The sequence below is a fragment of the Cryphonectria parasitica genome, assembly GCF_011745365.1.
Source record: "Cryphonectria parasitica EP155 unplaced genomic scaffold M406scaffold_2, whole genome shotgun sequence".
NCBI lineage: Eukaryota > Fungi > Ascomycota > Sordariomycetes > Diaporthales > Cryphonectriaceae > Cryphonectria > Cryphonectria parasitica.
Window position 1 is genome coordinate 197,166 of NW_024468910.1, and position 24,640 is coordinate 221,805.

At 45.3% G+C, this 24,640-nt stretch overlaps 5 protein-coding genes across 5 annotated transcripts; 1 reads left to right on the top strand and 4 right to left on the bottom strand.

The window, feature by feature from the left end:
• Nucleotides 1–740: 740 nt before the first annotated feature.
• Nucleotides 741–2,923, bottom strand: M406DRAFT_75500 (uncharacterized protein; the record flags this gene model as incomplete). The annotated part of the gene is made up of 4 exons (XM_040925866.1): nucleotides 741–1,178; nucleotides 1,452–1,949; nucleotides 2,055–2,419; nucleotides 2,491–2,923. The coding sequence occupies 4 exons, from the start codon at nucleotides 2,921–2,923 to the stop codon at nucleotides 741–743; spliced, it is 1,734 nt and encodes a 577-aa protein (XP_040779195.1).
• A 10,530-nt stretch (nucleotides 2,924–13,453) lies between these two features.
• Nucleotides 13,454–14,180, bottom strand: M406DRAFT_75499 (uncharacterized protein; the record flags this gene model as incomplete). Its single annotated transcript, XM_040925865.1, has 3 exons — nucleotides 13,454–13,844; nucleotides 14,044–14,114; nucleotides 14,166–14,180. The coding sequence occupies 3 exons, from the start codon at nucleotides 14,178–14,180 to the stop codon at nucleotides 13,454–13,456; spliced, it is 477 nt and encodes a 158-aa protein (XP_040779196.1).
• A 2,398-nt stretch (nucleotides 14,181–16,578) lies between these two features.
• M406DRAFT_225198 (uncharacterized protein) lies at nucleotides 16,579–16,755 on the bottom strand (the record flags this gene model as incomplete). Its single annotated transcript, XM_040915725.1, has 1 exon — nucleotides 16,579–16,755. A coding segment is annotated over one exon (177 nt), but the record flags the coding sequence as incomplete, so codon positions are not given.
• A 3,482-nt stretch (nucleotides 16,756–20,237) lies between these two features.
• M406DRAFT_240996 (uncharacterized protein) lies at nucleotides 20,238–21,164 on the bottom strand (the record flags this gene model as incomplete). The annotated part of the gene is made up of 1 exon (XM_040916139.1): nucleotides 20,238–21,164. A coding segment is annotated over one exon (927 nt), but the record flags the coding sequence as incomplete, so codon positions are not given.
• A 1,218-nt stretch (nucleotides 21,165–22,382) lies between these two features.
• Nucleotides 22,383–23,436, top strand: M406DRAFT_75497 (uncharacterized protein; the record flags this gene model as incomplete). Its single annotated transcript, XM_040925864.1, has 2 exons — nucleotides 22,383–22,415; nucleotides 22,525–23,436. 2 exons carry the CDS (start codon nucleotides 22,383–22,385, stop codon nucleotides 23,434–23,436), a joined length of 945 nt encoding a protein of 314 aa, XP_040779199.1.
• Between the last annotated feature and the right edge of the window lie 1,204 nt (nucleotides 23,437–24,640).

The following is a 24,640-nucleotide window of genomic DNA, read 5'->3' on the forward strand; positions in this document are numbered from 1 at the left end:
GGAGGTCAACCAGTCCAGCGACAGGGCTGCTCGAGGGGACATGGTGTCGTCAATCTGAAAGGGGTCATTTGAAGAAAGCTTGAGAAATCTCGGATTTACTGGCCTAGTGCGGCGGTTCCTGAGTCAATCTGGCCTACCCGCTGGTTTGCATATCGGTCAGGCACGATTCCGTTCACTGAATCGCGGATGTTTTCAAGGCGTCCCTCAACTGACATCACCCCGAGTCAGCTTTGATCTCGTCGAATGATCTTCCCGTGCATGCGTTCACATCCGGTAACCGGTGCGGTATCTTTTCAGTGGTGGTTTACGTTAAAAATCAGGGGATCGAAACGGGAATTGTGGGCCTACCTACATTTCCTGTTGGCTTACCCTGAGCTCACCCACCGGCTAGGGCGAAAGCAGCAACAGCTCAGGAATCCATGCAAGTCAAGATCCAGATTGGTGTGTTTAAACTTATAAAGTCGAACAAGTTGAATTCGGGTATATTTCACTTCTGAAAGTATATTATTGCTAACTTATTCAATATGTCTGTTACTATCGGCAAGGTAAACTATCTATGGAAAAAGAAACTTAGCAATGACTGCACAAAGACCAAACCAAGACGAACTGTAAAACAAATAGAGAAGAAACTATTCATACATAAATCCGCTAAGTCATCCCTACAACAAACGAATAATTGTTAATGAAAGGAAAGGCAGAATATGCTGCCTCGAAAGAGTGATGGGAATGCTGATCGGCGCTTAGGAGGTGGTAGCAGAGGCTCTCATAAACTCCTTGAACATTCCCATCAATGCCGCCATGTTTTGATCCATCTTGATCGTCATATCCTTCATATCCTTCATTTGGTTTTCGAGGTTTTCGACTCTGTCCTTCATTTGGTTTTCGAGGTTCTCGACTTTGTCCTGCAGTTGCTGGACCATACGACTCTCTGCCTCTGAGAATGCACCTGGGCTCTGTCTTTGGCGGCCAAGATGGTTATCTGAGGGCGTTATTGCTTGAGAATCTCGCAAGGCCCTTCGACGGACAGGATCTTTCTCTACCTTTGATGGGTCGTAATAGTGACTGACCCAGCCAGCTTCACTAGGTGGCTGAATACCATCTCTTTCACAGACCCTCATGATCTCGGCTGCAGCACTAGATCGGCCGAGAACCTTGGATAGGCTCGTAGTGGTCAGGATCTAAATGCCTTTACTGTGAAATTTGATGCAACAGTCTGTGTTTGGATCCTTTTTGTTGGCGGCAGTGTTCTTCTGCTTTGTTTGCGATTTCGTGACCCAAAGTAGCTGGTCAAAATCATCGCGATCTTTGCTGAACCATTGAGATTGGCTTTCAGAAAGGTTCTTGAAGCCATCCATATTCTTATATCTGCTAACTTCCAGAAGGCCGACGTCGGAAGCCGACTCAAGACGGCGGATTACCCGTCCGTCATCTTCCTGTGTTTCAATGCATACCTGAGTCCCGGTTGCGCCCTGTTTTCGTACACCTATAATGAGGGATCCATCCGCGGCCAGGGTTGTAGTCCATGGATACTCTATGGAGCTTTGTGAAGAGTTTGCTGCCGACTCAGCGGCATCTACGAGGCTCAAGGCTTCATCCATGGCCAGGTTTGCTGCCTTGGTAGCCTCAGCGGCCGTTGTGTATGCGGCCTCAGCAGCTTCCAGGGCTTCAGTAGCGTCTTGCATGCTTGAAGCCAGAGAAGCCTTTTCCGCGGAAGCCTTTGCTATCTCCATTGCGGCAAGAGCATTGGCAACTTCCGCAATGATGGCCTGCTCGGCTTCCTCAACTCTGGCTACAGTGGTGTCGTCGAGGCCCTCCAACTTATCTTTGGTCTCGGTAATACTCTGTAGGTATGTTTTGGCCAGAGCATGGGCATCTACGGCCGCTGCAGAAGCTTTAGCAGCCGCCTGGGCCTTGTTCTTGATCCCACTTCTAGTAGCATCTGAATCTCTCTTCAAGTATTCATCAGGAGTTAGAATGGTTCACTGTTTCGAGAAATGGTTTCTTTCGATAAAAGAATCGATCAAAGTTTTCTCCTTCATAATCTCGCTTTTTACCTTCTCGTTTGCTGGATCGTTCCGGAGCATCTCATATCTCTGCCCTGCCTCATTGTAGTGAGAACCGAAGAAAGCAGCCCCGGGAATGGTCCACTGGTTTTCTTCAATGTTCTCAGCCCGGTTTGCTATCATAATCTTAGCGTTTAGGCGGTATAGCTGCTCGAGCAAAACTGGATCGGAGAAGTCTTGCCCCAAACGATAGAATAGAGGCGTTGCCTCGCTGTAAACATTAGTCATACGTTGAGACGGGATGAGAATAACATTCTCGTTCATAGCTGTATCGGGTCCAGAAGCGTCAAACTGTTCCTCACCATCCCAGTACATGATTTCGTTGATGTTAAGATCATCCAAACCCATCTTTCTGGCTGCAGTGCGCAGTTCTAAGCAATCTTATTAGTACCAAGGCGCTAGTACAGGATAGCAAGTTGCTATTTACTCTTGAATACTGCCTCCACATTAGGGTGTTTAACAAACTTGGGGTGCAACATGCATCCTGGGTGTCTCCAGGCAGCTACGACTTCCTTCTCGGGAGAGTTCGGATTAACTCCCAAGATCTCGGCATATGAGCTATCAAAGCAATGCATAATACGTTTGATCTCTACGTCTATTTCATCATTGGCGTTATTGTCGGCTGCATCGGTTACCTGCTCCCTCGTCTCCGCCGAGCTGGACGAGGAAGGTTCAAGGAGCTGGCGCATTGCTGCGGCCATCCTCTCCTTGTCGGCCGCAATTCTACCATCTTCGACAGCGGGTGTTGCTTCTGGGGTTGCTAGCCCAAAAGAGTTCTGGGAGACTTTGGCATTGACATCGGTGGTGTTCTTTGGGGGGGGCTTGGCTATTCGTAGCCATACTGTATATGATTTGAGCATATTGAAATAAAACAGACTCTATAGCCAGGTTGCTGCTGATCTAATCAACTCTGCTAGTTTGATAAGGTTTGCTTACCTTATCTATTCAACAACATCTAAAGAATTCGCTGCCAGTTTTATTATCCTTATAAATAAGCTATCAAGAAGTTAGAGAGAAGCTGAAAATATAATCGGTGTCGCCTGGCTAAGTGCTTGACGTGTTGCTTGGAGCAGGCAGTTTTGGTGCTGGCGGCGTGTCCATGGGACCTGCCGTTCCTTCCTCGGCTAAAGAGGATGGAAGGCTATCTGCAGCAGAAGAGGGGTGCTGCTAGGTGTTGCTCATGATGTCAAGGTGGCTGAGCAAAAGACTGGGTGTCGTTGTTAGAGCGGGCAGTGAAGAGCGTACGTGTGACGGCGGCAGTGGACGAAGGAGGGAAGGGACAGCTGGAGTTTGTTAATCTGGGATACAAAGAAAGGGAGGGAGAGAGAGAGAGAAAGGGATGCAGTCAGAAACGCAGAGTTATGCAAGCGCTTGTGGAAGTGAGGAGGTCGGTGGCTTCCAGAATAGCTTGGCAGGTGGTGCAGGTAGGGGGAGAACAGGATGGAGAGAAAGGAGAAAGGGTATGCCCTCCTTTCTCAGAAACAGCAGAGCGAAAAGGCTAGGGGTGCAGACAGTCCTCTGCCTCCTGAGCTGATCCGGCCAGCTTTCGATCTTCGTCATAGTTGTCGTCAAAGCGACCCTCATAGCCCGCTTGCTGCTGTGAATACGACCTTCTCTAGACCACGCGCACCCCATCCATAACTGGCACCTTTTCAGCTTTCCTTCCTCAAACCTCAAACCTCTCACCTTTTTCTGACCTTCCTCTGGGGGTCCCGCGTCACCTGCCCATCCTCGCCCGTGCTGCTCCTTCGTTAAAGTGGCCCCTCCAGAACCCTTAAGCAACCTTAACCAGCCTTGACCTTTCTTTATCCCCCTCGGCCTTCTCAACCTTCTCGATATCCTTCTGCCTGCTCCTATCTTCTTCGGCCTTCCTCACCATTCTTTAGTCTTTCTCGACCTGCCTCAACCTGCCTCAACCTTCCTTCACCTGCCAGCCCCCTTCTTCCTTAGCTTCTTATTGCATATGCACACCCCCAGAATTTGGGATCGTGAGTGTGTCTTTAGCTCTTTTCTGTCCAGCTGCTAGTACGTCCTATAAGTGTAGATATACATGACAAGCAGGGCGCTCATTGAAGATAAGATGCATCTGAAATATTGCCTGGTTAAGAAAGAGAGTTCTATGCAAATGAAGCCTCGTCATTATGGGCAATACAGTAAGACTCAGTTCCTCAGCTTATATTTCTCGCAAGCCCGGCTGGCATTATCCACCGTCATGAACTTCAACATGAGCATTACCGGTTTGGATAGCAACGCGCTCTATTATCATGTGAACGGGCTTGTGGCGGGCGTTGATCCTCCTAGCGTTGCATCCCTGCATACATAGTGGGCAATGGTTATGGGACAGACTGGTATCAAGGATTTCTATTTATAAGCTTGTGGTCAGTATATTACACATATACTTTATATGAAAAGGACAGCGCGCCCGGCTACAGTGTCAGTGGGGGCGCTGGGCTGTAGTACTGACTATGAAAATCGAGATGGCGGTTATTGTCGCTCTTGGTGTCCAGTCGGTTTGAAGAACGAGAGACAAGGACCAGAGACAGGGGTAGAGAGACCGGCACCAGGAGTGAGCAGAGATGCCACCGCCATCTAGCGAGTGGCGCCCTGTGCGCCATCATAGAGACAAGAGCTGATATCGATGTTATAGCCATTGCCGCCATTGGTAGAACCCGTCTTGACAAGATTAGCATAAGATTAGATCGGATATCAGGAGGCTAACACTACTAATGCACAGCTAGCGAGCTATGAGCACAGAAGGTGCATATCCTGCAAATATTACCCCTTCTACAGTAAGGGGACAACGTTCAGAAATCACGGCAATGCAGTGGAGCCCTCTCACCGCTTCTTTTGACAGGTTTACAACATCTCAGCTCGGAGGACAGGAGTACAGTTGGATGAGCTTCGAGGGGAGCTGACCAGCGGGCTAGATGCTGAGCAGGAAGCCCGGGATTTAGATATGGCTCAGATGGAGGACGGTATAATGCGGCAGATAAGCGAGGCGAGCATTGCTATTACCTTTGATGATGCGCCGCTGAGAGCTTCCTTATCATTGTATTATAAATTATCGTGGATATGCACATACCAACCCAGATGTCATTGGTCTGAGAATTCACTGCTATTGTTAAGGGTCCAGTGTCGATGTTCTTGTGTGAAAAATGGGGCATATTTAACCCTAACCCTCTGTTTTGGTCTCCTCATAAACCATCTCAGAGCCTGGTTTAGTTACTTAGAAGATCTTCCTTTTGTATTAGATAGATTCAATCTCAACACTCATTCAGCCACTTCCACGTGCTCAGCTCATACGTTTCTCCTTAGTTATGAGCCCGGTTCGCAAGAATCGGGTTTAATCTTCCCCTTATCTATCGAAACAGACTGAGCTATTCACTTCTTATTCTTTCAGAACACATCTTTTATCCCAAACAGTTATACTTACGCTCCATCAAAGCCTACGATGAAGCGCGAATCTAACGATTTTACGCTCTCGGTAAAGTATACTGATATCTACTCCTTTCCATCCTAGTACAGCATTTTGCAGTCCCAGAGCAAGGGAAAGAGTGTTTGGGAGTATCTAGATCCGGATGGCTCAGATGCGCTCTCTCTCGAATCTGAAGATTTCGATCTCGAGTTCTCCAAGTTCACTCAGGATCTTGAGGAGGAGCGCAAAAACATTATAATGGAGAACTACAAGCTATTCTCTATCCAGGAACAAGCTATTCTCTACAATTAGGAGATGAAATGCTTTCAGCTTTGTTAAAATAAGCAGTTGCATGCTTACTAGAATGTATAGAGGATGTGGAACTGGATTCAGAAAACAGTATCTCTGTTAGTTCTTGTTTCTTATATGCATATCTATTCAGAAAAGAAGTTTCTCTTAATTTAACAGGTGCTCAGGAATCTGAAGAAAGATCTCTGTCCGTCCGAGAAGAGCATGAAACAGATCGTTCGCCTCCAGTACTGCTATCACCTTGAGCTGGCTACCAGGCAAGGCACTGATTTCCAAAACTGGTGCCGGCAGCACCAGGATCTTCTGAATCTAGCTCAGAATTACAGCATTGATGAAGTTAAGGGACTTCAGAGCTCTAATAACTTCCTTGCTGCTATTGGAGTTTGCTTCCAGACAGAGTGAGCTAAAACGCAATAACATCTCCTCGCTACAGCACCTGATGATGGTTTGCTTATCAAGACTATTGAACAGCTTTAACGAAATCTTGCTTCAATCTACTGATTTCAGCCTGAGTAGAAAAAAAGCTTAATAGTATTCGCTACTATAGACGGAGAGAATCTACAATCCAGCAATTCAGATACAAAATCTGGGAAGAAACAAGATAAATCTTCCAGCTAGAGCGAAAAGGGAGATTATAAGTGCTTCTACAAGTTATATCAAAGGAAGTATAAATAGGGCTCTATGAGCTGCAGAAGGCTGGAGTACGCCTATACTAGAATTAAGCCAGACTTAATCTTCAAAGCCTTATCTAACAAGCAAAGAAAGAAGATTCTCTTTAAGCTAGCCAGCAAAAACTATTAGAAGCTCTATTCAGATCTTATTAAAACTGGATAGCTTCTTTAAAGCTGAATAGAAAGGATTCTATAGAGAATAGAGAACAATAGAAACTTCTATCTAAGTATTGTTGAGTGCTAGAACCTCTCAACTATAATATTAAAATGCTAGATCCGATATCTCTCAAGCTTGAAACAAAGCATTCTCAGTTCCTCCAAATAAATGCTATTTTCAATTCTCAATTCTTCAATCAGGCAGTATTGCTACAAGCAAGTACAGCAATCTTCTCAATACTGTTTCAGATATCTCATATTCTTTTCCAAAGTATAGTTCTGGATAATTGCAGAGCTGTATATCTTGTTAATAGCATTGATCTTCTGGAGCTAAATACCTTTTCTCTCTTAAGAGATGCAGAAGTTGTAGAAGCAGAGAGCTTATTATTGCTAATATGGGGATTCAGAAAATGATGCTTCAAAAATGCACTGAATGGAAGGCAAGGGAAATGCACTGAGAACTTAGTTCTCAACTGTATAGCAGTTGTAAATAGCTTTTATATTAATATAATTGCTAAAGCTCTCTTATATGAGAAAGAGATCTGATACTGTAGCAAAGATAGCATACTGTGCTTAGAAATACTTAAATAGAGTATAGTGATTGCGAATTTATATAGAGAATTCAACTTAGTCTTCTTCGAATATATTCCTTTTGCAAACTCTTCCTACTCTCGAGCTTCAGCTATGCTGCTATATAGCTGAGCTAGCATTCTCGTATTCTCAACTCTAAAAAGAAACAAGCATTCTCATTCTTCATATGATGAGATGTCTGAAAGAAGTGATTCAGAGCATCTTTAGCATCTAAGATTGGAATACCTGAGTGCTAATGCTCTGAAGAAGCTTATCTATTCAGTTTATAGTATTAGAATTAATGGAATTAGATGAATTAACTGTGAATACTGTGCTCTAGAGTGCATTATAAAGGTTATTCAATGTGCAAGATCTGAATATTACAGCTCTCAATTGTTCTAGCGCATTAGTTGGGATCTTCTCGATTATAATGAAGCGCAGAATAGCTTAAAATAAGCTTTTATACTTAAAGATGAGTATAGTAGCAAGTTGTTTGCTTTTCCGATACTTAATAAGGCACAATCTATAGTGTTCGATGTATTTAGGTTATTTGAGACTTGGATATAATACTAATATTGCTTCTTTATCTGCAAAATCAGATAGAATGCAGATTCCTCAGTTATAAGAAAGCTATATGAAATAGTATATACATAATAGTACGCTAACAACAGCATTAATCTGGAGATTACTTTACTGCATATGAAAGAGTCAAATGATGCTGCTGAGCAAGCTGAGCATGAAATTCAGAAGCATGCGCTAGTTCTCCTGTTGTTAGCCAAACTACCGAAAGACCTATAGCCAGAGTATATGAAAGCAGCTATCTGGCTGTTCAACATTTCTCCATCCATGCTCAAGCACTCCGAAATGCCAAATTCACTTCTGGATAGCTGGTTTAGGCAGTACTTTCGTTAATACATGCTGGAAATAGTCAGAATAGCAATTTCGAATCTACAGCCCAACTGAGCCAGGATCTATGCATATAGATGCTGAATATACATTCTGCAAGAAGAGTATAAACTTAGCTCTTATAAACAAGATATGAAAACAGAATCAAGAGTATATAAGAACTATCTTATGAAATATATTATAAGCAATCTGTACTGCATATAGCTTTTAGTGCTTGCAAGAGTTGCAACTATATGCAATATTCTGTTTAATAAGAGCTAATTCTATAATCCAAATAGCAGTAAGGTATCAGAAGCACTATCTTATGCTTAGCTAGCACTAATTGTTCCAGAGATTGGAAATAATAAGGAAATCATGGATACAATCGTTATTAGAGATGTATGAAATTCAGTTCCCTAGCCTGATGCTACAAATCGAAACTAAGAATCTTATCCGCTGTTCAACGAGAACAGTAGCCTATTCTCAGAGTTTTTCTCGGAAGGCATTCCGAGTTGGAACTCGGAGATGAGAGCATCTGAAACTAGCAATAAAGCGCTCTTGCAAAGCAACCCATCCCAGGGAAGAAGCTCAGAGAATAAGGTGCAAGAACTTCCAATTCCTGAAAAATCTCCTGAGATACTGGAACGAATAGATTAGCTAGAAAGGAGTGCTGCTGCAAGCAGCAAGAATATTTCAGCAACTGAACAAGCATCTTCAAATACTGAACAACAAGCTACCAGCGCATCTACTGCTCAGAATACAAGCCAGCCTGCAGCGCAAGAGTATGAGCCTGGTTAAGCTTCAATCAGATGTTGTTGAACAAGAAATGAGATCTATGGATCTCAATTCACACAGCATTCAGATAGAGCATGAAAACCAATTAATAAAGCTTGCTAATACCAAGGGTTATTCGCTACAGCCTTTGTAACAAGCCAAACAGCTCTGATAAATCTTATAGCTACCTTTTTGCCTGATCAGCTAAAGGAAGCAATCAGAACATGGAATAGGCGTTTTCAGATCATATACAGTATGATTGCAGCTGCTGTACTTGAGGCAAACTCTATATGCAGAAGAGCTTCGCACTTGCAGCGAAAGCACTTTGATGCTTCTCAGCAAATTACAGAGCTAGCAATAGCTGAAAAGAAGCATTATAAACAATTATCATCCGAATCTAAGATCTGGAAAGAAGTATGAAATAGTTCTTTCTATACCGAGTAATAAAAAGCGATGCAATCAGAAATCCAGGAATTAGTTAACAAAAGAGTATAGTAAACTCTCAAGCATAAGAAAGCTAAAGAGAAGCTACTGCTATTCAAATGAATATATAGATATAAACTTGATAAGAATAGTTACTTAATCTCATTCAAAGCTTAAATCTGTATGCAAAGAAACTTGCAAAAAGCAAGCAATCTTCAAGATATGTATACAGCAATGCTAGCTGTACGCTCCTTTTGCATACTTATAGCTGTGGCAGCATATTTCGATCTAGAGATCAACCAGATAAACGTTACTAGAGCATTCCTGAATGCTAGCAGGGAAAGCTAGGAAAGCGTTTTCTGTAAGCTGCCTAATGGATTCAAGGAGAAAGGGAAAATCGTGCTCCTGGAAAAGGCACTATACAGCCTGAGGAACTTGCTAGCACTCTAGTACAAGCACTTCTGCTCAACTCTGCAAAATCTCAGCTTTATACTCTCAACTAAAGAGCTCTGCATATTCACTAACAAAGCAAACAAGCTAATTATCCTGTTCTATATGAATAATATCCTGCTATTCTATTCGCAGAACCAGGCATCAAAGGCATGCAGAGTGAAGAAAAAGATCTTCGAAGCATATAAGATAAAGAATTAGAGAGCAGCGGAATAGTTCTTGGAAGTTCAAATTATCAGAAACAGAGCTAACTGCACAATCAGCCTAATCCATGATATATATATCAAGAAAATAGCTAATAAGTTTAGCTTTGCAGCTAATACAGCTTTAATATCTCTAATGCTTCTGAACCTTGAGAAGCTTATTAAATGGAAAGGGGAAGTATCAAAAGATCAAATCAAGGAGTATCAGAAGAAGATTGGATTGATTCTGTATACTGCTATTATAATAAGACTAGATATAGCTTTTGTATGCACTCTTCTCTTCAGATTTTTGATAAATCCAGAGCTAAAGCATCTGGAATAAGCAAACAGAGTAATCTGTTATCTGTACAGAACAAGATTTCTAGCAATCCAGTACAAAGAAAGCTACTCTGAGGCTCAAGCTCTGCTAATTGCCAGAGATGCTTCCTTTGCTAATGATGCAGAGAACTGAAAATCCTCACAAGAATATATCTTCAGCTTATTTGGAGATTCTATATAATAGAAAGCAACAAAGCAAAGCTTGGTAATCATCTCAACTACAGAGGCTAAACTATACGCCCTCTCAGCCACAGCTAAGAAAACGATCGCTTTACAACGCTTCTTTCGAAACCTCACCTTGAACCTCAGCAAGCCCTGGAATATCTTCTATAATAATCAACAAGCTATATAGCTGATAGTTACAAAGCGTAAAAGAATAAATATAAAGCTTTGCTATGTGAATATATACCAAATGTAGCTTAAGCAGAAGTTTCAAAAGAGCAAATTTCAGATCTCATATATGCTAATACAGAGCATGCTAGCTGATAAACTAATCAAGAATCTCAATCGAGCGCAATTCGAATACTTCAGAGCGCTTCTCAATCTTCAGAATATCAGCCATGCCTTGAATCAGAGAACCAAGAAGGAATCTAAAGAGATACAGATAAGCAATTCGATCTCACATTAGCTTCTTTTGAATGCTCTTAATTACTGAATTTCATTTATCAAAATCAAAAACAAAGGCTTATAGCTCAGAAGTATTATTCAGAAATATGCAAACCAAGCATACAGCCTTCATTAAACAACAAATCAAAGAACTTAATTATAAAAAAACCCAATCATCCACCAAAGCTTAGAGCACATCTAAGCTTAAACAGAGCTCACTTCTTAGATAAGGAGTAAAGAGTAGCCAGCACTGCTTTAATATCAGCTTTAGCTTTCTCATACTTCAAATGCTATTCACAGTAAAACTCAACAGAATAATTATTAATAAAGCGCGAAACAGACTGAACAGCAGCTTATTTTCCCTTCTTCTTAGCTAAAACTACAGCCTTCCTCTCCTTAGCAGAGCATGAAACTGCTTCCTTATGATCAGCCTTCTGCTCAGCAAGGAGCATATCACGCTCTTCCGTAAGCGCCTCAATCTGCTTCTGCAGCTCATTAACCTCCAAGAACTTGCCTACTTCAAAATGCTCAAGAGCAGCTTTCTAAGCCCACACAGCATGCTTGGATCGGATTCTCAGAAAAGCAAGATTGAGAGTGAAGTTTTCCTTCTCTATTCCAGCGTATATTCTTTTCTTTGAAAGCGTAGGAGCATCCATCTTCTCAGCAGAAGCAAGCGCATGCTTAGCTATATAAAGCTCGTTTACAAAAAGCATAAGATAGAAAGAGATTGGAATATACTTGTAATCCTTCGAATACTGAGCATAGCAAGCAGCAGATGAGTTCTTCTGATTATAATAGGAATCATCAGAGCTGCTTGCAGCCAGATTCTTGATACAGCTAATACATGGAACATTGCAAATAGCATTCCAGGAAGCATCGTCTTAGCTCTTCGAGGAATCTGCAGCAGGAGTACTAGAAGGGGTGGCTACTGGAAAAGTCTTTTTAGCTTGCAACCAAGGAGTTCTCAACTTGGCAGCATCTTCAGCAGCCACATCGAGGCGCTTCTGCTGAAGCTTCTGCATCAATGCATCCTGGGATCTCAAACAAGCTATACTCTGCTCAGTAATAAGCTTTGTTGCAACTAGCTTAGAACTTGAAAGGCTACCGGAAGCCTGAAAAAGGGTTAGCTAGATAAATATTAGAAGAAAAAGCAGTGCAAACCTACAGTCTTAGGCGCCTTCTGAAGAAGCACAGAGCTGTCTTCATTATTATTATCATCATCATCAATAAACAAGCTAGAAATCCCTATAGAACTAGCATCAGAGCACTTGGAAAAACCAATACCAACTGAATCAGAAGCACCATCAACCGAAGAATGCAAAATCAGGATATTAGCACGAGCAGCAGACGACTCGACTGGAGCTTGAGAACTTGAAGCAGACAGACCAGACCGCCATCCCTGGAAACAAGAACAATCAGTTCAGCTCATACCAATCCCCAGGCAGCTCTTTCTATACTTACATCAGGAAGAGGATGCTGACCAGCGGTTGGAATTAAGACAGGCTGAACAGAGCTTGCGCTCTTCTCTGTAGCCATCGAGAGACCATCATGCAACTTAGATACACTAGCAGAGGAGCTAGGGTTTGCATCCAAGGGATCCTCATCAGTCTTCACATTGGAAGAAGGACCAGAAGAAGCCACATGGATCTCGCCCTCAGCAGAGTTGCTATTATCGGAAACAGCCATACTGAGCTCGCTGAGAGGAATAGAAACGTCAGACTCGCTTAACGAGAAATCTGGAGTGACTAGAAGAGGCATATTGATGCACGGAGGCTTTCAAAAACCTTGAAAACAGATGGAAAAAGAGCTGATTGAAAAAGAAAGAGGACTGGAAGGAGGCAAGGCAACTGTAAAACGCGCCCACATAAGCTTAAACGCATCTGCAGGAATCCCACAAAAGATCCACTTTTCTGGCATATCTGACCAGTCAGATGGGGGGTGTGTGAAAAATGGAGCATATTTAACCCTAACCCTCTGTTTTGGTCTCCTCATAAACCATCTCAGAGCCTGGTTTAGTTACTTAGAAGATCTTCCTTTTGTATTAGATAGATTCAATCTCAACACTCATTCAGCCACTTCCACGTGCTCAGCTCATACGTTTCTCCTTATCTTGAGCCAAAGCTACTAAAGCAGTTAAGCTTATTCAGGTAGAACTTGAGGCTTTGTAAGATGCGCTGCTTGTGTTGAAAGGAGAAAAATTAAATATTATGGCTGGGGAAAGCAGCTGTTATATGTCTGACCCACTATTAAGCAAAGGCAGACGTTCGGAGACTGACTCAAAGAGTGAAGGCTAGGCTGAATAGAAGGATTACTATTTCGAACATTTATTTCTTTGGGAAGAGTATAATAAAAACCAGAACTCGGGCGCTGTTGTTTGAGAAAAGCTCAGCGTGGATGTGTAGAAAGAACAGCACCTGAGTGAATGAAGATCTCAAGAGCATAGGAGGGGATGAAAATCCTTATAGAATGAAGGTTCACAGTCGAACAGGAGGGGAAAAGAATGGATATTCTCTATGTATATCCTAGCAAAAATGAAGGAAGTAGTGCCCTTATACTCCCATCTGCACCAAATGTCCCGACACCTACCACACTAGCCAGCACAGCACTATCTTAATCATCAGTAAGATCGATTGGGTTACCTTCAGTGCCATAATCCGTCCGCTGCTGTAGCTGTGAGCGTTCTGATTGTCGTCGCCGTAGTCTTTGCCGACGCCTTTGCAAAAGTTGGGACTGCTGATCATCATAGTCCGTTAAGCGTTGCTGTCGCTGTGGGCGCTCTAATTGTTGTCGCTGTAGTCTTTGCTGGCGTCTTTGCGAAGGTGAGGGCTGATACTCGGCATCATCCGGCTCGACATAGCTTGTTGTATATGAACAATCGCGTCGCTTGTTCATAATGCAGTTGGCACACCGGTCTTGGTACTGGTCGGCAAGCACAACACACTCCTGAAATGGTCCGTCGTCATTCTCACAGTGGTTGCACTTTTGTTGCTTTGACCCACGGCTATAACATAGCAATACTTGTCTCGCAGCTAGGTTCTGCTGCCAGAGTGCGTAAAGAACGCGTTCCAATGTGCCTTACGAATCCCATGGGTTCTCGTTGGTATGAAAAATCATAGACTCGCCGGTCTATGCTGGACACCACCCAAGCTGGGTAAGGGTCACCAGGTGCATAGGAGGCAGGAATAGCTATGAGGGGCTACTCGTTTTGACAAGGTTGGGATAGATAGGTCACAGCAGCATGGAATTCTCCAAACATGAAATCCATTCGTTTCTGTTGGTCCAATAAGTAATGTTGTTTGCATTATTACGGAAGATGACGTACAATATGTTCCTCCATAGTAAGAGCCAGTGACCCGCCTCTGAAGGGCTGGCAATCCGAACACTGCGACAAAGTTGGGATGGTGCCTGGTCGTGTACGTTTCAAGATTATTTGGGGGACGAGTGATCAAAATGAAAGGGCTGAGTTGAGCAAGGCGAGTGTTCCAGCTTGAATGGAAGGGAAGAAGCAGTGCTTTATATAGAAAGAGCACTGGAGCTATGGGATTTAACCGGCCAATGGGAGAGGATTCGGATTGCGACAGAAACCTTGGAAGTGTAAGAAGGAAAAAAGAAAGAAAGAGGGAAAGGTGAGAAACATGACAGAGGGGTGCTCTCGCTTCTTAAATACCTCAGGCTTTGATCAGCTGATTAACCCCATCTCGATGCGCTGTCCCAGTGCTTCATACTTTAAAGTTGTGACACATTCATTTTTCCGATCATCCCGAACACTGCCCTGAAAAGTATTGGACTGGGAGTATCATTTCTTTCTCTCTCTCTCAGGACTTCTTTTGGTCTTCTTATCAGCCAGGAGGATTGTATTGTTCGGCAGTCTGCTGAATCTCTAGAGCCTCGAACCATTGTATATACAGCACGCTGAGGACACAATGGATTCTAGCATTGCGCCTGAGGAGGTCGTATTGAAGATACCATCTCGTAGAGAGGAGCACAACCTGAAACAGCTAGCAATGCCAGACAGTCAACTGCGCCCATAGTTGTGGCACTCTATGTCCTTTTTCTAGCTGTCTTCTGATTTTGAGCCTGAAATGGAGTTTATCGACTTCTTTCCCTCCTTGCCTCTGCCCCTTCCAGCCTCTTGTACCACGAACTCGTCGGTGAGGTCGCTGATTAGGTCTATAAGGTGAGACACACCTCCGAACCTCTTACTCTGAATCTCTTATTCTTCGACAATTTGGATGCAGAGAGGACTGGTCTAGTCTTTGAAACAGAGCGTCCCAGCCCAGGGGTTGCCTCCACTGAAGAAGATAAAATGAGATCGAAGATGGCATTTATGTATTTTATGAACGTATGAAATATCTTATTATCAGATAAACAATCATTGATTATATTATCTTCATAGACAATGGTATCATCTGCTGTCGTCTGTATAGTGAACTTAGCATATATATAAAGAATACTATCACAGCTTCAAAAGCATTTCTTTCCCTTATAAAACAGCAGGATATAATATAAATTTGAATTGTGCTAGAGCCTTTGACTTCTTTCTATCTAGTCTCTGCCTCGCGCCTCATCGACCCTTTCTCCTCAGTTTGGAACACATGCCGCAACCAGATTTTCAACATTTTCATTGTCTTCTTTATTGAATTCCAGTCTAGCTTTTCTTTTATAAGTCTTCTTGTCACCTGGATACTGGTGCCTTGGTGCAGAGTTCAAGATTTGCCGAACTTGTTCTTGAAGCTGGGCGCTTTGAGGTGTTTCCGGGGAAGTTATTTGAGAACAATTGGTTTCAAGCTGAAAAGACTAGTTAGGCAACGAGATAAATCAAATACATGATAGCAAGGCTTAGATTGCTTACTTACAAGGAATCCAGCTGCAGCTAATACAAGTTGATTTTGTTTGCAAGTAATAGAGTTTGACCTGGGAGCTTGATAATTCCAAATCAAAAACAATTCGAAGAAGCTAATGAAACGGAGATGTGATAGGATTAAATAGCATATGCTAGCAGCGGAGAGGTGTTAGGAAGAAGAGCCGAGGAGCAGCTGCGGGGGCGTTCGAGCGTGTGTAAGATTCTAGATATATAAATATTGTACAGTAGAAGTAGGCAGGCACAATACTTATATTGGAGGACCTAAAGGAACAGGAGATCAAAACAAATAAAACCACAATCATATAGCTACTTAAACTTGCAGGACAACTCTAGGAGAACTATGTAAGCATTGGTAAGCTCCAAGCTAACGCAGCCGCTGCTAACCAGCTAATACTCGTATATATGATTATAGACACAAGAAAGCATAGGACTATACTCGAAGATTTCTTCGAGGCAGGCCTCTGATCTGATTTCTAGTACAACCATCCAGTCTTTCTCCCAGAGCACTATATCAAGGATCTCAGCCTTCAGTCGACCAGGAATGTCATCAATGCTGCCGCAGCTAGAAAGATGGACGGTTCTAAGCACATATCGAACGTTTTGCAACTCGTTGAAGTAAGATTCCAGACATAGACTAAAGCCCATGTATCTTGCTTAGTGCAAGTTACATACTATAAGTCGTAGCCTGAGTTCAAAACTTCTCTCCTTGCCCCATATCAAATCAGTTTCAACTGTCCATAGGGGAACGCTGTTGACTAAAGGCATTAAGTCAAAGGGGGGGGTTTTGGGCCGGGGTAGTTTTGGGCCACCCTGGCCACCCTCGTCAAATACACACACCCATATATATATATACTGTTTATCTATTCTATTCACCCACCACGATGCAATCCTCCTCATCAGTAGGTAATTCGACATCGCTCTCTTCATTCAGACTATCCTCGTGGCGATTGGCCGCGTTTTGAGCTCTCTGTATATCCTCAATCCCTGCAAACTTCGAATTCGGATCCATATCAACCTTTCTTCTTTTACTAGGCCTCAGAGCCTCAATCTGCCTTTTCAACGCTTTATTTTCCTCCAATGCCTTGGCAAACTCGAGGTCCCTCTCCCCATAAGCCTTTTTTATCTTCTTGAATAGCATACGGCGGCCTGGTTCCGTTCGAAGTTGTTGTCGATTCTCTAGCAGCTGATAGTACAGCTGTTTAGCCTTTCGAGGAGTTGAAAAGAGGACTGGCTGGCTTGAGGAGGCTTTTGGGGAAAGACGAGGTGCTGTTGATTGTGCTGAGCCTGAATTGGACTGGGTCTGACGGCTTGGTTGACTGTTCTCGAGGAGAAGAGGGCTCAAGAGGGCTTTTGAGGGTCTGAGAGGCCACAGACCAGTTGCTTTCCATCCAGATCTAATATTCTGGCTTGAAAGGCCTTCCAGTCGAGCCAGACGATAGTTGCTGAGGAATAATCGCTTGCCTGCAATAGTTGAATCGCCCCATTGGCCCATATTGCTGACTTTCTTTCTGTATGCCCGTTTGAGAGATGAAAAGACCCCTAGATCGAGGGGTTGAAGAACGTGAGAGGTATGAGGAGGCAAGTAAATAAGCAGGATATTGTTTTGGAAGCAAAGCCACATAAACTCGTCCATTTTATGGCTGCCATGGCCATCCAGGACTAACAGCCTGGCTTCTGAGGGGTCTGCTGGCTGGCTATGAGGAATGAAGATCTCTTTCAGCCATTCAACTGCCATTTTATCGTTTGTCCATCCGTTTTGCGTAGCTGTGAACTTCCAACCATCAAAAGGCTCCAAATCAAGAGGAAACCACTGTTGTTGTACCGTTTGGCCCTTGAAAATCACCAGAGGGAAGAGGTAGGCACCTGTAGCTGAGATACACTCGAGGAAAGAAGTCCAGGCTTTTGATCCAGGGTCTTTCCTTTGAATTGAACGCGAAGAGGAGCCTCCGAGGACTAATCCATTTGTTCCTTGGCCCTCCATCAGGCCAGCTTCATCCATATTCCATCTATTAGCTGGCTTAATAGCTTGGATATGAGGAAGATTGAAAAGACGAAACCAAAGCCGTATTACCTCTGTTGTAGCCCCATTCGTTCGTTCAGAGGCAATGCGGCGAGTCTTCCTGACCTTTATCTCTGGATTTCTCTTCAAAAAAGCCTGAGTCCATTGCACCCCGAGGGCCTGAGGGTCTCCCTGGACCTCGAGGATCTGCTGAGCAAAGTATTTGAGTTCTGAATGGCTTGGTGGAACGCCTAGGCTTTCTTGAATCAGGATCCATTCGGCCAGTCTTCTTTCCTGATCAATAGAGAGCCTTTGCTGGTTTTCGTGGGCTGTTTTATGCGATTCCCCTCCTTCTAGACGAGCCTGAAGAGTACTCCTTGGAATACCCCATTCCCTCGAGGCTTGCCGCTGAGACTTGCCTTTTCTGACAGCCTCAACGGCCTGGGCTAGCTCAAACTCGGAATAGGGCTTCATAACAGTCAGATAAAGGTTTGCTGGAAAGATGAAGTTGTTTGGATCAAAATTGGTTGAGTAATAGCTATCAAACTAAAGGGGGTTGAAGAGGCGGTGAGGGTGGCCAGGGTGGCCCAAAACTACCCCGGCCCAAAACCCCCCCCTTTGACTTAGTATACCAGATTAATACTTTCAGGAATTATCGAGAACTTACTCAACTCCTGCTCTGAGACCTGGGGAGTTACCGAATACCCAGTAGGGGCAGGGGAGGTTAGAACCCAAATACGGTGGTTTGAAATGGGATATCTGGTGGAGCATGTATGGTCTGGGCTCCTAGAGGGGAGTGCTGGAGATAGATGCCTAACAGGGAGTGCTTGAAGCAGGCGTTCAAAGGGGATTAATTGGAGTTCAACACCAAGTGGTTGCATCTCGTTGTCTTCAATGGTGGTCGGAGATGATGCAGTGGTACTCTGTGATGGAAGCCATTCGCTCCACACTGTAGTGCTAGAGTGAGGGCTAGAGGGAGAGCTAGAATTGCTTGGGGAATGACTTTTCTCCATATTGAATTTCGGGAAGAGCTTGAATAGCAAGGGATCATAACTAACATGAGGATAGCTGGAGCTGTAGCCTTTTATACTTGAATGAACCACTCTTGACTAACTATGTATTATTAGCACTCCAAACAAGCCATGATTCAACATAACTACCCCTTGAAACAGTCACTCTACCTCCTTGCTTTCATTGTTCCTATGCTGTTGAATCTTGGCCCTCTTGCACCTATCATGCTGCAGTATCATATAAACATCTCTAATGATTCATGCTCATCCTGCTTATATTTAATATACCTCGGAATTACAAGCATATCCTTGAAATAGTATTAGCAGATAGTATGAGCGCTTGTAACAGTTAGATGCTTGGATTACTAATCGATCAATCCATAAATCAATTTCAATGAAACTTGCATACTTATTATCGATTAACTGCTTGGCTAGGCTTAGAGCTTAGAAAAACAATTCTTAGCAGCTGCTATATCTAGTAGCTAATCTTGAAAGTATATGGTTCAGAAGCTCTGGGAATGCGCTCATACTGTTTTCTAGCCCCCCTCTCCCAACATCCCAACGAACCAAACACCGAGACCCTCCCACACTCACATAGTTGAGTCATGCAGACACCTTTGACTCTATAGCTGGCGCTGTCTTGATAATACTAGACAGAAAAACGGAGTGAAGTGATACTGCTGGCAGCATAATTTATGCAAGATACTGGAACACTGTATGAGGTCAGTCGGGTATGTGTTACGAACCATTGGTATCGACATGGTAAGAGCTATGGGATCTTAACGTATCCCTTTCCCTCCCTCATCCCCCGTTCTGGCTTGTCCATTCAAGCATGCCCCCCCAACCCCCTCCTGCTATCAAAAAAGCAAATTTCACGTTTTTCAAGCACGGCTAGCTGGCGCGGGTTTCCCCACATATAGAAGTCACCTCCGTGCATGGATCTGGTGTATTAATTTTTATTCCCTGCGGAAGGCCATATGAATGTATGTTGCTCAGGCGGTGGGTCGAGTAATGTGCTTTGGTCACCTCAGGTCACTGCCTGAAAGAAAGCGGCAGGTAGAATTCAGTTGTTATTGTGGTACTGGGCTGTTCTCTGTACAGATACATAGTCGATGACTTGCGCCTACAACAACTATAAGGATGTCTATGGAGTTCATGCCCTCTCCTTCGCACCCAGGCTTATATCAAAGGGGAGCTATCCCATTAGTAGTAATTGACCTTCCTCGCCTTTTCTTTTTGTCTCAATGATCTGCGAGGCGGTAGCTGGACATTGTCACTCACAGGTGTGGACAATGAAGAGCGGAAGCGGGAGCGGGAGCTCTTGGAGTGGGTTCTTGCTTTGGATGAAGTGGGAGGCGTGGGCTGGCAGGGTTGGATTGTCCCAGGTGGCCCCATAACAGGCACAGGCGTATCTTCGGCAATGGCATGGAGAGCCATATGGTGTTGCTTCCAGTGCTCTTTCACCTCGTCCCTGAGGGCATATGACTGCTCTCTAGCATGGTCCTGTTCATTCCTGAGCCCTCTTCTGCCGTTCTTGTGCCCCTGGTGCGTGTCTATAAGATTTGTTGACTTGATACGAAACTGATGGTATTCGAGTATGCCATCCTTCGAGGGAGCAGCGAAGTGTGCAAAAAGGTTGAGAGTGGTGCCATCTGTGGTGAATGTCGTGATCTCTGCATGACCAGGAGGGTCTGATTTCCCAATATAGGAAAGCGCCTGGTTCCTAGAGTAGACCAGAGCTGCTCCGTCGAAAGCGCTCTGAAGCCTTGCTTCATCCATATCCTTACCTCGTCCTTTCCACTCTCCAGCTAAATGCGGCAGTGTTATGGAACGAGGGTTATCTTTATAGAGAACAGCGCCACTGATATGCTCATCAACTGGCATCGGGCGATACTCTCGAGCTTCAAGCCCCTCGATAAAATCAGGCTGCGGAGCGGAAAGACAATTATTGAAGCCAACGTCTTTTGGGAAGTCTGTAAATGCCTGGTTAAAAGCTCTTGTGTAGCGTTTGTCCGGATACTCCTTCAAGAGTTTTCCGCCAACTTCATATATCATCGTAGTCTCGTTAACAGCTCTTTCAACCCTATTTATATAGTCCTCGTACGCTGACTCGGTTGGCGAAGCTGTTCTGCGAGATCGGTCGTAGCGTTCGTGGATGTTATGGAGGTTCGCGGGCGGCTTGGAGCTCGAGGGGTCAAGTATGCCGTTCTTCTCGGCTTGTAGGGCGAACCCAGACATTGTCGTTGACATAGTTCTCGATGATGACACAACTGTGGATTTACCAAGGGCAGACCCGGCCGAGTGCCGGGCCGAGGGGTTGAAGTCCTTCACCATCTTGTCGAATAATGCCAAATTTGTCCGCGTTAGTCGTGCTCGCTTCAGCTGAGGCTCGTTATCGCTTGGAAGAGTATCGTGTCGGCGTTTGGGCAGAGATCGTGGCAGTTGTTGGTTTGTCTGTTCAATCTTGTCTATTAGTTGATAGTTTGCGCGAGATAAGTACACCTTGCCTACCTGTTCGGCTTTCTCGTCCACGTTTGCAGACCGCTGTGTGCCTGCCCGAGTCAATCGAGGTCTTTTTGTTGGCACAGATTCGAGCTCAAGAGCCGCTTGGCGCTGCCGTTTCTTGTCCAGAGGAACGTCCCCGTTCGCGACAGTTTGGACTTTGGCGGTCGGTGAAGCTGCACCGAAGACATTAGCATTTCTTCACACTGTCCGCACGCAAGGGTATTGCTGGCGCACGTACCTGATTGCTTGGTAAAAACAGCGCCCGCCGACTTTCTTTCCGAGGCCTGGGTTTGTCTCCGATGGGGACGGCAGGTCCGCGCCGTTGAAACGACACGGTTCATGATGCAGGATGCGATGAAGTGTGAGGAAGATGAAGTCGGCCGATGGAAATAGCCTGCTTGGGGCTGATCGGGGAATTGCGAGATGACGGGCATGGGTATGACTCATCACGTGGTGCTGGGCTACGATCGACCAATAACCATCTCACGATAGTCAGACCAGCCTATCTCGGCTAGTGAGCCGAATTCTGCCGCAGGCTTCTCCTGTTAGAATGTATGCATTCTCACCGCTCCGTTGCATACCTGCTAGAGATTGGCCGAATACGAGCTTAATTCGTTTCATGTGCTCGTACTAGGTTCGCAGGCTGGTTCGTTGCAGACCGCTGCATATGGCTCTTGCCCTTGTAGCAACTCACCGCCAGATTGATTAGCACATCATACGAGTTGCATTCTCGGATCCATCGTGTATCCAGCGTCTATATAGATAGGTCAGCGCGTCTGCACCATTTTCCTCGTGTCGTTTGCCCTACTTACTGTTCCCACCGCCGGACGACATCGTGATCTACCACTCTGCCTTGACCACAGGGTCAGGAAGAAGGATGGCGATACTCTGGCGAAGAAGAACAGTAATAGGTGGGCGGTAGGTGGAGGAAGGTAGATAGAGACCACGGCAGCACTCAGGAGAAGGAGTCTTTAAAGCGGCTGCCACGAGTCGATCTTGAGGAGTACGGAGAGCGAGGGCTTGGCCTCAGCCGCTTATATAGACGCAGATGGTGCAATTTTCTCGTAATCAGCCGGACGCAGAGCCTCATTCACGGCCGAGCGCTACTGTGCTCCGGACGTAAGCTGTCTCTGCATCGCTGCAACCATATACACAATCAGAATGCCGGATGTGACGAGGAACGCGTCTGGTGACGTACGAACCAAGAAACACGACTCACGACTCGTTGCTATCAAAAGTCTTAGCCAACGCTAGTGCAAGAGGACAGGGATACAGGTCCGTGACTGACAGATCATCTTTACAGTACTATACGGAGGTGCCTATCAAAAATCTTTTCGAAGGGGGACTATACAACAGCCCAAGCATGGCGGTCCATCTCGCTCCTGTCCACCCTGGGCAAGCTGCTGGAGGCGGTGGTAGCAGAGAGGCTTTCCTACCTGGTGGAGACATACGGCCTACTACCCGGCAACCACTTTGGAGCGAGCAAGGCGAGGTGTTCCACATCAGGAACCTGGAACAGCAGGTCCGTAACTATGAAGAGATTGCCGACCAGATCAAGAAGTTGGAGGCCGAGAAAAACTCCCTGCAACAGTATATCATACTCCTGCAGAGTTGCCTTGCCGACGCGCAGGCCAAACCGCCCTCTAATATCAACCTAAGCATGACACCCGGTGCCTCTAGCCCACACGCCCATGGCTTGCCTCCACTAGTTCGCGACCTCGTCTGCTCTTCTCCCGGCGAGCTGACTCCTAATACGAGTTCAACAATAGGCAGTGACACCTTGAACATTGCTACACAGGCCCCGAAACTCGCCGACCACATGCTCCTGCATCGCCGAGTGTCAGACGATAAAACCGAAAGCGCCATGGCTTTGTCTGACAGGGCTTGCTTGCCTTCTCATCCTATATCCTCTACGCAGTCAACAGATACTCGTGCTTCGTCTTCTTCCGTACTCAGTATCCATGCAATCCTGAATCCAGCCGATCTCGAAGAAGAGCAGTGCATACATGAGCGCATGAACTTTGGACTCTCCAGCAGCAGCAGCTGTCACCCGTCTCCAGTCAATAACTCCACCACCACCACCAACACCACCACCAACGAGCTTGCTCAGGGCAAAAAGACAGCTACCTCGCAGTCCTCAAACCCTCGGCCTGCTGCACCCACGCCGCCATTGGAAAGACAACGACGTTATCTAGCTGAAAGAAAGGGTCCATAAGTATTAGACTATTATATACGCAAACAACAGGGCACCTCTAAACTTGGTCCGGCCATGGTCAACAAAACGCATCAGGTACAGGGGAATAACAGGTTCATCCATCTGGATCCCCGAACGCACCGAAGTAAGCCACGCTCAAACGCGTGGTACCTGCAGAAAGAGGAGCAGATCAAGGCCCGCGGGGGAAGAAAGGGGAATTTTGGCAAGGCAGCACACGAGCTTGAAGCAACGACGGCTAGAGGGCGCTGAGGACTTCGAAGACAGCTTGCCAGATCGCGTCCGTAATAATGAGGACTGGGTACGTGTATTAGGCTGGCACAACAGCCGTTTGGCTGTGCCTAGCACGCAGAGGACAGCGCTGCCGGAATCTACGCCCAAGAGTTTAGTAGACCGCCTCCAGACGAACAGCTCACAGCCCCTCCCAGCAGCCCACTCTTCTCAGAAACGCATCCATTTAACACCACGGTCCAAATTCAGCGAGATGAACATGGGAGACCTAGCAAGTCCGCGCCAGCATGCCATACATGGCGCAGCAGCGCAGGCAAAGCACTCTCTATCATCCACGAAAGTAAGCAAGCCCCTGCCGCAGCCTCAATTGAGGTTCTCGGATGAGGATATTGATGAAATCTTTGGACCAGGTAGCCATAACAGAGCCTGCGCCGACTACATATAGCATATGGAGGCCAGCAAGTGCACCTTCGCCATGCTCAGCCGTTATACCGCTATACAGGAGGCTAGCGCATATGGATATGACTCCTCCCTCCAGGATTCCAATCACCCGAGCCCGCCGTTAACGGCAGAACAGCGGGGCGCAGATTTCTAGAGCATGCCCCCCTCGGTTCTCTCCCTGTGTAATGAGCACTGCAGTAATCTATAGATTCCAAAGTACACAAAGGCTGTATGCTAACAAGAGCGGTGCCAAGCACAGGCCTTGAATAGGAAACAGTTCTCTGAATTCTGAATGCAAGTGTTCACTACCTTTAAGGCTACTGGATTGTGGGTGTAATCCAATACTTAGATTGACGACTCAAGAGCTATATACAAGATCTATCTAGGTGGGAATGAACGTGGTTTATATATCTAGCTCTTCAGTCTTGGATCATTCTGGATCACCTCAGATCGCCACCTGCACCCGTTTGTATGGCAGATTGTACAATCGCCGAGGAACAATGCCCAAGGTGTACAGGGGAGCCGTTCTCTCGCA